This window comes from Charadrius vociferus, unplaced genomic scaffold (assembly GCF_000708025.1).
Source record: "Charadrius vociferus isolate BGI_N301 unplaced genomic scaffold, ASM70802v2 scaffold13, whole genome shotgun sequence".
Lineage (NCBI taxonomy): Eukaryota > Metazoa > Chordata > Aves > Charadriiformes > Charadriidae > Charadrius > Charadrius vociferus.
The window spans coordinates 1,135,778-1,148,514 of NW_009647763.1; the positions used below are offsets into that span (position 1 = coordinate 1,135,778).

A 12,737-nucleotide genomic window follows, 5' to 3' on the forward strand; every position below is an offset into this window, starting at 1 on the left:
TTTTGATGTTTTCACATCTCCAACTATTTTCTTCTTTCACACTGAGCTAGTACCCTCCTCCGTGAACTTCCTGATGAACAAATGCATTGATATAAGTATTTAGGTATAATAGTGCTACATGATCTGTATCTTTATTATAAAAACAGTCGAGGACATTTTTTTACATCAGATAAGGAATCATCAGCACGAAATATTTTACTGTCATTTTTGGTTTTAAAGTCCATGACTACAACTGAAATATTTCACAGGATGAATAGTCACAGAAAATGTCAAGGTTGTGCAACAAAAATGCTACCTGAGAGAACAGATATTGGTAAATGTCTTCCTTCAAACATATACCTAACCAGGTACCTAGTTTGGAGGATACAAGCTTTAAATAGCATCGAAAAGTTTTTTCTCCTTTTTTTTTTTTTGCCTCTTCTCTTCAAAACCAAATCATTACTGGTTAGGGTTTTTTTTTTTTGGTGTTCAAAGAAAAGGTCCATTAAGTAGAAAAGTGACAGATATGCTTTGAAAATAAAAATATCATCTGCCCTAGTAAGTAATTTCTAGAATACCCTGTCATTTTACTATCCTAAATAAATATCACATGATATGAAGAAAAAGTGGACTTGTATTGAAAGTCCCAGTCAGGAGATCAGATAGTAAAAGAAAGCCCACAGGTACCCTTTCTGGGTCTGCCACGGCAAGCGGGACATGTCTGCAGAAGCAGCGGTGTGTCTGGCGCAAACTTCTCCGTCTGAGCTAGTCACGCCAGCCTACCATCAAAGTCATGGGAGAAACACACACATTTGCAGGACATGAGTCATACAGATGCGGTACCGCGAGTGTCTAAGGCTGAGTGAGACACGGTCCGTCCAGTAAGGTTATAGGTGTTTCACTGAATCCCTCTGTGCACTTTTTCCCCCAGATTAAAATATGACTAATGCTTGCTTTCTTCTCCCCTATGTCTACTGAGCCTGTAGGCACACCTGTTAAAAGAATTGTTGCTGGCTGCATATATCTACACCGCACAGAACGGATGGGACCCCGCACCTCACACAAATCTTTCAAGAGAAATACAGAACTCCATTAAGAAGAAGAATGTTTATAAAACAGAAACAAAACATACACTGGAATGCCCTTAACTTCCTCAAAAGTCAGCTCAAATCGTTACACGTAGCAGGAGTGAGACCTAGAAAAGACTGCATTGTGTCAAGATACATGAAATAGCCCAGCAAAATGTCATATTGTTGCTTTTTATTTGCTAAAAATAACTACTTTCAAATGCTGACCATTTGTTTTGGTAGAGATTACAATGTGAAAATCATAACAGTATCCTCTGTAAAAATATATATATTTCTTAAAAAAGTAGACAATCTCACAACCATCATATTACACTCAAGGGGTTTATGATGGGAGTTGAAATCACTTATATCATGACTGGAAACTGTTACAAATACCGTATCATAAGTTGTTCAACCGTGATGGTTCTGAAAACTTCAATACATTAAGATGTGATTGCTCCACTGAGTCTATCTTTCTCTTTGCCAAAGGAAACAAGATTTTGCATTTTAGAATATTTTAGAAAATTACTGTTCAGTCTTCCATTTCTACATGCAGTCCCCATTGTTCCTTGAATTGCAGGAGATACATTTCTTGGTCCTCTGATGATTTATCAGATACCTCTTTGTTGTACAGTCTGGACAAAATTCCGTCTTTGTCAGGACCATCACACTTGAATACTCCTTCACACACCTGATTTTCAACACTGGACAAGGTAGGAATATACAGTCTTCCATTGTGAGGATCCCAATCTACTAATATGGTCTGTCCACCCTCTTTCTCTGTGAGGCCCTGTGCTATTTTTTCCAGTTGAGGATAGGATGTCTGCCCAGATTTTTCAGTATCCAAGTCCACCAAGTTGATATGGGTCTCACCCAGCAATTCATCTGCTGCATCAGCCATCTTTAAATTAAGTTCCTCTATTTTCTGTCCCAAACAAGGGTCTGTTGCCCTCACCTCTAGCTGGGGGCAATATGGCTGTCCTGTTTTCATACTAATCAAGTCCCCCAAAGCAATCTGTGGCTCACCTAGTAGTCCCCTGGAGGCAGAGTTCTTCTCTTTCAAACAGAGGTCTTCTAGTTTCTGACCAGGACTGAAGTCTTCAGCCCTTACATCATGTTCATACTCCACAGCCCCTGCATTTATCTGTCTCAAAGTATTCTTTGTTCCAGTCTGGCCATAAGAAGGCCAGTTCCCAGTTTGGTCCCCTTCTGCTGAAATATTCTCTTTGTGTGAAATCTCTTCATGTGAAATATCAAGCGAGTTGTTTGTTCCCAGCGCTTCTTTTGAAGGCAAATCCTTCCCTTCAGTGCCATTGTAAACAGTGTAGTAATGGGGACCTTTCCTTTCTGATAGATGACTGGATTCCTGAGATGGTTTGTACTCATCCGTGTTAACAGCGATAAGGTTGACCACTATTTTTTCACATGGTATGAAAACCTTTTCCTTGCATTTGTCAGTGTAGTGCCATACCTGGAAAGCAAAAAATAATTTGGTTTGAGTGAAGTATAATAAAAAAATACCACCTCACTGCTTTTTATACTATTATGTATTTTTAAAATATAAGGCTATGCTAGACCTTATTAGGAGGGTATTTCAGTTTAGGGAAGAAGGAAGTTAATCACATAAACCTCCAGGAGTGTTAATATGCTCCACTTTTTTAATTCTATCCAAAGTAAAACTATATTATGACCAGGTCTAATATCCATATTTTCATCTTCCCCATGTCAAAATAATGGTTTGAACAATTCTGTCAGATTCTGGTTTTGTTTCCACCAGCACAAACTCAAGTGACTTTGGAGAAAACATTGAAGTTGTCCTTGGGTCACAGATTACAGAATCTATTCCACTCTTTTTAACCAGTGAAGAGGAAGTGCAGCCAAACCCACATCCCACAAGCACAGAGTCAGGTACCGTGATAAGGTATAGCTTACAGACAGTTAAATAATAGATCGCTTTTTCAGAGAGGAAGCTATACAGAAGGTTGAAGTGCGGTGTAGGGAGCCCGCACTGTGCAGTCTGTCACAGCCTGTTTTGTGACTCTGTGATAAATCATCTAGTTAAACCAAGGGAATCTTTCTGAAACGAGTAATATTTCTAACAGGAATAAATATTGTATGAGTTGTCAAGAAAGAAAGGTGCAATAGAAAAACAACAACCAGAAGCTGCACTTCAGTGCTTTCAAGCTTGATAGGAAGACTAAGACCACTAATTGATGTACCAGGTAGTCTGAAAGCTCCCCCAGGTCAGAAGTGCTGTACCAAAACGAACTGCTTATTCCACCTCCCCCTGACCACATTGGGTGCCCACGTGGAATAGTCTGTAGGTTGGGAAAGCCAGAGAGCATCATTGAAATACCAGGTCTATATTCATTTGTTGCATTAACATCAACTGAATCCAGAGGTGGAGAAATAAAATTGAAGCTTCAAAGTGGTCATAAAAAAGTGCAATGGACATTGAAAAAAAAACCCCAATACATAAATTATATATTTATTAGAGAAAAAACTTCTGGAGTTGGAGTTTAGTCTGCTATTGAGTGGGAATTTTTCACTATGTACCCCTTTACATTCTTGGACTGTAAAAAGCTCTGTTCTGCTAGCTTCCTAAAGGAAACCAAGCTATCTCCCTCTACCATGCCCTGTGTCCCAGGATAATCATAGAATGGTTTAGGTTGGAAAGGACCTTGAAGATCATCAAGTTCCACCCCCCCTGCCATAGGCAGGGACATCTCCCACTAGACCAGGTTGCCCAAGGCCATGTCCAGCCTGGCCTTGAACACCTCCAGGGGTGGGGCCCCAACGACCTCTCTGGGCAACCTGTTCCAGCGCCTTACAACCCTCAAAGTGAAAAATTTCTTCCTAATGTTTAATCTAAACCTGCCCTCTTCCAGTTTATAGCCATTCCCCTTCGTCCTATCACTACATGCCCTAGTAAAAAGTCCTTCCCCAGCTCTCCTATAGGCCCTCTTTAGGTACTGGAAGGCCGCAATAAGATCTCCCTGGAGCCTTCTCTTCTCCAGGCTGAACAGGCCCCAACTCTCTCAGCCTCTCCTCATAGGAGAGGTGCTCCAGCCCTCGGATCATCCTCTTGGCTCTCCTCTGGACACGTTCCAGCAGGTCCATGTCCTTCTTATGTTGAGGACTCCAGAGCTGGATGCAGTACTCCAGGTGGGGTCTCATGAGAGTGGAATAGAGGGGCAGAATCACCTCCCTTGACCTGCTGGCCACACTTCTTCTGATGCAGCCCAGGATATGGTTGTCCTTCTGGGCTGCAATCACACATTGCTGGCTCATGTTGAGCTTCTGGTCAATCAGCACCCCCAGGTCCTTCTCCTCAGGGCTGCTCTCCAGCCATTCCCCACCGAGCCTGTATTTGTGCTTGGGATTGCCCTGACCCAGATGTAGGACCTTGCACTTGGCCTTGTTGAAGTGCATGAGGTTGGCTTGGGCCACCTCTCCAGCCTGTCCAGGTCCTTCTGGATGACATCCCTCCCCTCCAGTGTGTCTACCTCGCCAAACAGCTTGGTATATATAAAGTACAAAGAATAAGAAAGCCAGAGAAAGGCTTCTTATCACGGCCTGGAGTGACAACAGGCAATGGTTTTAAACTGAAAGAGGGTAGATTTAGATTGGATATAAGGAAAAAATTCTTTACTACGAGGGTGGTGAGGCACTGGAATAAATTACCCAGAGAAGCTGTGGATGCCCCATCATTGCAAGTGTTCAAAGTCAGGTTGCATGGGGCTTTGAGCAACCTGATCTAGTGATAGATGTCCCTGACCACAGCAGGGGGGTTGGACTAGGTGATCTTTGAAGGTCCCTTCCAACCCAAACCACTCTGTGATTCCACAATTCTGTAGTAAAGTTAGTGCCTCATCAGGTGCAGGAGGTGTCTCCATGCATATTTGAACACACTCCAGCAGCAGCTGCTCTACCTCCTTCTGAACCCACAGTCCCTCTGTGAACATTTCTCCTGTCACCTCTGTATTGCTCTAGATTTCTTCAGAAAGATCAGCATGTTGAAACCAACTCCCTTATAGCTCCCATCCCACGTTGTCATGCAGATTGGATTAACATCAAAGCCTTCATTCATTACTGTAATTGTATGTTTATGCTTGAGCAACTTGTTTAGAGATAACTGTGAGAAAGCTCTGCTGGGCTCATGAGCTGAAAACCAATAGTGTTTCTTAGACTTTATGTGTTCTTTCTAAAAATTAACAAACTTTGCAGCTATAAGAAACTTGCAAATATTTTTACATAGAAAGTGTATTTGGGTTGTGTAAATGACAGAATGTGTTTGTTGGTACATTTTTGCCTGTTAGGAAATGGTGCAGTATTTGAAAGTATTCCTGAAATCCAAATTAAACTGTCTGTATGATGTACATGTGCTAAACCCTTCACAATCACAATTAAATGGTAAAATGTGGTAATACCCAGTAACAGTCCAAGAAAACATCATGGGATTTCTGCACTGCTTAATTACCTTCTCTTTTTGTTTCTGATTTCAACCAATTAATAACTTTTATTCATTGAATCTCTACTGTGCTTCCTCCTAGATCAATTTAGGGAGTGCTGACTTCATAAAAGAATTTGCCTCGGTGCACCTCAGACCTTGGTTATGGCAATGACTCTTCCCAAACCAAAAGCTCTGTTCTGGTCCTCATTAGCTCCAGCCATCTTTTCACATGTGGGCATCTTTTTAGACACTGTTGCTAACTTGAGTTATTACTCTGTTTTTCTTGCACTTAATAACCCTCAATGCGATGTTCTTTTCTTGATCTGAGTGGCAACTAGAGCTTTTATTTGCAGCTAGGCATGGTTTCCTCCCAGCCAACCAGGAGCCCTGGAAAATGTACAGCTCTCCTGTGAGTTCCAAGGTTGGCAGCGATCTCCTGCAACAGAGAACACTTACCAGGTTTGTTGGATGTTTCTGTTTGCTGACATGAATATACCTGTGCACACAATAGCATGTCATTGAAATCAAAAGGACGGCAAGCATGATAGGCAGAACATATCCAAATACGATTGTTACAGTCTCATCTGCTGTTTTATCTGTTAACAAAACAAAAGTTTTTATTGTACTGAGCAACTTTTTAGTGTATTCAGGTAGTAAAGTGCATTCACCACATTGCTTTTTGGATATGGGATGCAAATGTTTTAGATAAACAAGGAATTTGCAGGAAATTTTTTAAAATGACATTTGAGCTACAGGACAAATTTTTATTATTATCTAAATTATAAATTAAATTCTAAAAATAAGTAGCGACCCCTCCCTCAGGTTCTCCTGTTGCTAATTTCTTCCCCCTGAGACTGACCCAGCTCTGCCACTCCCAGACCTCATTCAAGGAGAAAAAGTATTCTCCATTCACTAAGATCCACAGAATGCAGATCCTTTTCTTCAGAGGTACTGTTGTTCCTTCCAGTCAGTAGACCCCAGCTATTTTTTATTAAAGGCAAAGATTTTTTTTCATCAGTACAAATGCACAGAGGGGAGAAACAATGCTAGCTTGTCACACTCAGAATGGATACATAAAAAACTTACAAACTCACTAACTGTGGGGTTTTTTTCTAACTTGCATCTTCTTTCTGCAATTAGCCGGCTTACACATACCTTTCAAAGTAGCAATGCAATGTTCTTTAGAGAACCCACTGTGCAAAAGTGGTGTGGTGACATATATCTGTGCACTGACACAATAAGCTGTTCCAGGTTCTAACCAGGGCACAACCAAGGTGTTGTTGCTGACGGAGAACCACCACTGGAAGACATAAAAAAAGGATTTTTTTGCCCCTTTAAATCCTCACGTACAGAAAGGTAAAGATCTTATATACAAAACATGTCGCAAGCACACAAATTTTCTGGAAAGAATAATGATACTGTAAGAACTGTCAGCTGCATCCTTTTTTTCCCCTGAATACAATTAGGTCATGTCCTCTTGGAATATTTTATCTTCCATGCAATCATTCTTCTACCACTAACGAATAATTTTATGCTTTATATGAAGTGGGACCATGTACCACCACTAGCTCACGTTCTCATGCTGACGTTGCAATAGAGCTAAAGCATCGCTCCAGCCCTGTCCTGACACCCAGACGAATACAAGGCACAAGGTACAGTTCCACAAAAATCTTTCAAATTGGGATGTTCTGGTAAAGATAGAAGCCTTAGAATAATGGGCGTTACGTAGACCTTGGAATCCAAGGTAAAGTAATTGCTCTATGTCAAGCACTTTTATTAATAAACAAAAAAAACCCAACCCCAAAACAAACAACCTTTTGTATACCTCTAATTGCTAATCTTGGCATTTTAATATTCCCTTTAACAAAAGGTGACCTTTTTGGTGTAAACTTTCTGTCTCTTTTCAGGAAATTCAGAGGTTTGCCAGACAGAGATTGTGCCTGGAGGATGGGAACAGAAGAATGAATGGTTTTGTAACTGAACACTGAACTCTTCCTCATCTACTGTGTTTATGCTGGGAACTACTCCTTGAAAACAAAATGTAAATCTGCAGAGACAGACAAATGAAGATGTTTAGATGTGGTGACAAAGGATGCCCTTTGTTACAAAGTATTGCAGGTATTGCCAGGAGACTGACTGGCTGGGGAGCAGCTCTGCCAAAGAGGACTGGGGACGGGCAAAAAGCTGAACATGAGCCAGCAACGTGCCCCCACAGCAAAGGAAGCCAACAGCATCCTGGGCTGTGTTAACAGGTGAAGAGGGAAAAGATGGAGGGGAGGGATTATTCCCCTCCACTCAGTGCTCATCAGACCACATCTGTGACCAGTTTTGTTCCCCCCAATACATAAAAGGCTGACAAACTGAAGTGAGTTTAGTAGAGGGTCACCAAGATGGTTGGGGCTGAAGCACTTGCCCTGTGAGGGGATGCTGAGGGACTGGAGTTTGTTCCACTTGGGAAGAAGGGATGGCTTCAAGGGGACCTAACAGCAGCTCCCAGGATGAGCCAGAGAGGTCATCAAGATGACGGAGCCTGGCTCTTCACAGTGCTGAACAGTTGGAGGATGAGAGACAATGAGCATAAGTTCAGAAAGAGAGGTTCAGAATGGATATAAAGAAACACTTTTTCCCTAAGAGGAAAGTCAAGCAGTAAAACAGATTGTGCAGTCCCCATCCTTGGAGATTTTCAGGATGCAACTGGACAAACCCTGAGCGACCTGATCTGAGCTCACAGCTGATCCTGCTTTGAGAACAGGACTTTGGACGAGAGACCTCCTGAGCTCCCTTTCAACCTGAATGATCCTACAATTCCTGTAAGGCTGAGAATCCTATTTTAATCCTTGTTGTGACAAAGTGCATTTCAGTAAGCACAGATCACAGGTTTAACCGGCGCAGTTCTCCAGCCTTGTCAAAGCTTACCCGCTTCTTTGTTTTTTTGTTGAGGACAGACACGTTGTATTGCAGGCCAGGGTACACTTGAAGCAGAGATACGGATTCTCCCTCAGAACGACTTCTCCACTTCTCAGGAGCAGTCAGAATGATGGAAATAGATTTCTCAGTAGAAGATACACTTACCATGGGTGGGTCAATTTTAGCTGGAAAAAGGAAGATGTACGAAAAGCAGTCAAATATGGCAGAGGCACACCAGTTTGACCGTGCAGTTTCTTGAAGTGGATGATAGAAAATTTTTGTAATGTTTTGTGGAGTCTCAGTAGGACTTTGAACAATTCATTTATATTGGTAGAAAATTATGTTATCAGATAACTAAGAGGATCTTTACAGTGAGAAGGCGAACACTGACTTGGAATTTTGCCTAGGAATTCCTGCGACTTCACAGGATAAACAACACTGAAACTCCATTTGCTGAAACAAGCTAAATTACCAGTATGTTCTCAGATTATCTGGCACAGATAAGAGATATTGTGCTCTAGAGTATGATTACTATTTGGTTTAATAGAGACTTTATAAAACCAAAGTTCTTTATGCTGTGGATGTGCCACAGCTTTTATTTGCCTTAAGATTTACCATAGCATAAGAAAGTATTCAGTATATGTAAGACTGTACACATAACACATATATCCAAATTCTAATATGACTATTTCAATGACTTCTGCCAAAAGCATAAATGTGAAACAACTGCAAAAAAAATCTAATATTTTAAAATTAAAATATCATACGCTATGAAGGCACATGCAGTCTGAGAACACAGTATTAATTGAGGCCATTGAAGATGTGGCTGTGCGATTAGCTTTCCTTACTGTCTGTAAGAGGGTTGAATCGCGTGGTCTCCATCCAGTCAGAGCACATCCCATTTACAAAGGCTTTAACGCTCGCGTAGTATTGTTCTTCATAGTCAGAGGTCTCATTGGAGAGGTCGCACCATGTTCTGTTGATATTCCTGCATTCTGGCTTCCTAATCCATTTGCCAACACCGTATCTATATTGAAAAATAGAAAGGAACTATACAAAAGCTATTGCCATGATATTAGTCACCTGATAATACAGCACAGAAACTAGTATTACAGCTGATAAAACAGTTTGCTTGTTTTTGCAGAAATCTGCAATTTCAAGGAATTCTCAATGTCATCTGAGATAAGACACAAGATTTCCACAAGTTTTTAATGAAAAATAAATCAGAGTAGGCTCGATGCAGAAGAGGCCGTATGGAACTAACCAGGATGTTACTGATACCGATCTAAGTCCAGCTTTGCTTACACAGACCAGAGATCTCTCAACTTCAGTCTCCACAGCTTTAGTTTAAACTCTAAACACAGGATAACAGAGTCAGGATAACTATTTATATAGGGACAAAGATTTCTGTCAGAATGGTCAGTGGCTCATCCTGGTGTATGGAGACAGATGATGCTCAGGGTCTCCAAGGTGAGCAGATGGGAGACTTACTCATCATTGACTTCTTTTTCTTGTTTAAAAGAAAGACTGCAATGGAATACAATGTGCTTCAAAACCCTTCTGGGTGAAAAATGGGTATACATGCTCCACAGACAATGCCTCAGGACTCACCAACCCTTATATGCTTGCAGAAGAAATCAAGGTTAACTTGGAAAATTCCTGCCTGAATTTGCTCAAAAGCTCCTGCTCCTCAAATTCACATTATGCAGAAAAGAATTCCCCTTTGGTTGCTAATTAGTAAGGGCACGTGGCAGCTTCTACGTTACTGCAGAACAGTATAATTCACCAGCATTTTCCACCTAGCTGAAGGCCTTGCTCTCCTAGGCAGGTAGAAGTATGTATGAGTATTTTTGTCTTCAGTGGGAGAGATGGCCATACCTATGACTACAGACTGTTCCGTGGACCAACTGACCCTCAGAGTCAGTGTAGCCAGGGCCTTCAGAGCATTTTAGCTTCTACGCAATTATTATTCATTCCATAATTACTGAGCACTCTCCCCTTTTCTAGGAGGTAGACTATGTCACTCCTCTGTTAGCACAGCGAGCAAGGTCTGGGCAAAAAAGTTTGCAGCCTCTGACTGCAGAAACAACTCCTTGCTTTTTTTAATAGCCAGTACAAGTTACAGGAAACTTCTGGAGATCTACATTTGGTTTACTGTCAAGAAAAGATTACCACCGAGGGAAGTGTTCATATTAGAGGTAAAGATTGGGAGCATTACATTATCCATGGTCACAGTACTATGCCTATAAGCTAAACTTCCAGCACTGTCCTGCAGAATGACCCAATGCTCTCTCGGTGGCAATAAAGGAAACAGATTCTGGTCCTCATTCAAATTCCTTGATATTCTACAAAGCTGCAGACGTTGAAAATAGAAGGGTCTGATTCCAATCACATTACTTGGTTTTCTACAATACTTGATAACTTCACTGGATTTTCTCCTAGACTAGAGAGGCTTGCAGGATCTGAAAAAAAATATCTTTGGGAGTTGGGTCTGTGAGAAAAGGCCAATGAAACACTGGGTGCTGTTAATATTCTATTAATACTACACCTCTGCATCTGTTTAAGCATGTACGGAAGGCTAATGCATACAGATGCCAATCTACAGCCCAGTCTTTCTTCATCCTTCTGTCTTATTTCTCAGTAATGCCCCTGAAAGCTCCCATGTTGCATCCTATATGTCTTAAATAGGAAGAGAGTCTCCTTATTATTTTTTTAACTGGATCTGAAGTAAGTAGTACCAGAAGTAAAAGCTAAAAATCATACTGCTTAAGTCTAACCCACATTTTAGTTCTCCTTTCTTTACTTTTTAGCAGCCTTATCTTCCATAAAGATTTTTTAATTATTATTTAAAATGCTAAAATAAAAGTCAGTGGGGGATAAAATAAACAAGCCAACTTACACCGAATACTTCACCTTGTAGAGTACTCCATCTCCTGTGCCTTCTGGTGCTGACCAGTGAAGGACATTCTTCATGTTTATAGATTCAAAATGGACATTCCTAGGGTTGGGCAGAGAACAATACAACTCTCCTGAGAAAGAAAATAAGAAAGGAACAACATACACTAAGAATCCGCAAATTCTTTTTGCTTCCAAGTTAACCAAAAGAGATACTTATTTTTAAGTAAAACATAAAATTCTACCTATTGCCTTTCTTATCATGAAAAGCACAAGGTTGTTGGCCATGGAAGTTCTATTTTTTTTCTTTTTTTTTTTTCCCCTTCTCCTCCAAAAGTGTCCCTAGCTAGTGCAGACCCAAATGTTATCTGTATGAATGTGTTTTTTCTCTCACAAAAGTGGCTTTGCCATTTGTGACAGACATTGGCATAGAAATATCCAGGGACTGGAAACTAAAGCTAGAAGAGTTAGGTGTAAAAGAGACGCACATTTTTAAAACTGTAAAGGTATCTGAATATCAGAACAATTTAACACTGGAAATTGTAAAAATATCCTTAATGCTTCAGTAGAATTCTTGTTGTAGCTGAGTGGACTTAAAAAATGAAACCAGGTGTTTTTAAAAAGACAAGCGGAGTCTACTGCAAATACAGCTTTACAAACAGAAGTGTGACTTCATAGTGGAGAATCAGACTGGAGGATCACAACAGCCCCAGCGTCATTTGATCATCCATGTTGATTCTCCAGAAAGTCAAAAATGAACACCTACTGTTAGGTCACTCATCTAAATTGCCGTTGGTTGCACTAGCTTTTGAAATGAATAAACAAGCAAGTCTGGGGCTCTTAAGAACCCAGTTTCACGTCTTCCTAATACTCCTAATGTAATAAATTTAATGGAGATGCTTACATTGCTAAACTGCTTGCAGAACAGAGGCCCAGGGGCAGAATGCCAAGCTCCAAGTCGTGACTCAATCCCCAGCACCTCCTGCCATGAGAGCTGCACCCATGGGAGCCACCCTGAGACCAGCACTGAAGCTGCAGCTGCTGGGAAAGAGCTTCTCATTGTGAGTGGCCACCAGAGCATAATAGGGAAGAGAAAGAGTCACTCTGTGGTTCTTCAGGACTTTTCAAAGCCCTTTAAACCCTTCCTCCAGGGATGTAATTCTAGTTCTTAAGATAACAAAAAGAGACAAAGAAAGAGGGAAATAAAACACATTAACACAAACAGTGGGAACCTGTCCAAGTGAATAGTCCTTGACCTTTGTTACTTCTGCAAGTGGACCTGAAGGTTGGGGTTTTTTTTAATATATTTCACTATTACTAGAGTAATAGTGTTCATCCTCCTGTATATGTAACATATTGTTGCTTTTGTAAGTAAAAGTCACCACCATTTTCCTGATTAACTTGCTGACTTCTAGCTGTCTTTGAGCCAAACAGTA

At 40.9% G+C, this 12,737-nt stretch overlaps 1 protein-coding gene across 1 annotated transcript; it reads right to left on the bottom strand.

Annotated features, from left to right (window-relative positions):
• Positions 1 to 1,578: 1,578 nt before the first annotated feature.
• IL20RA (interleukin 20 receptor, alpha) lies at positions 1,579 to 11,433 on the bottom strand. The gene is made up of 6 exons (XM_009882291.1): positions 11,306 to 11,433; positions 9,255 to 9,433; positions 8,416 to 8,591; positions 6,655 to 6,799; positions 5,956 to 6,095; positions 1,579 to 2,517 (listed from the first exon to the last, which is right to left on the bottom strand). The coding sequence occupies exons 1-6, from the start codon at positions 11,377 to 11,379 to the stop codon at positions 1,579 to 1,581; spliced, it is 1,653 nt and encodes a 550-aa protein (XP_009880593.1). The 5' UTR covers positions 11,380 to 11,433.
• Between the last annotated feature and the right edge of the window lie 1,304 nt (positions 11,434 to 12,737).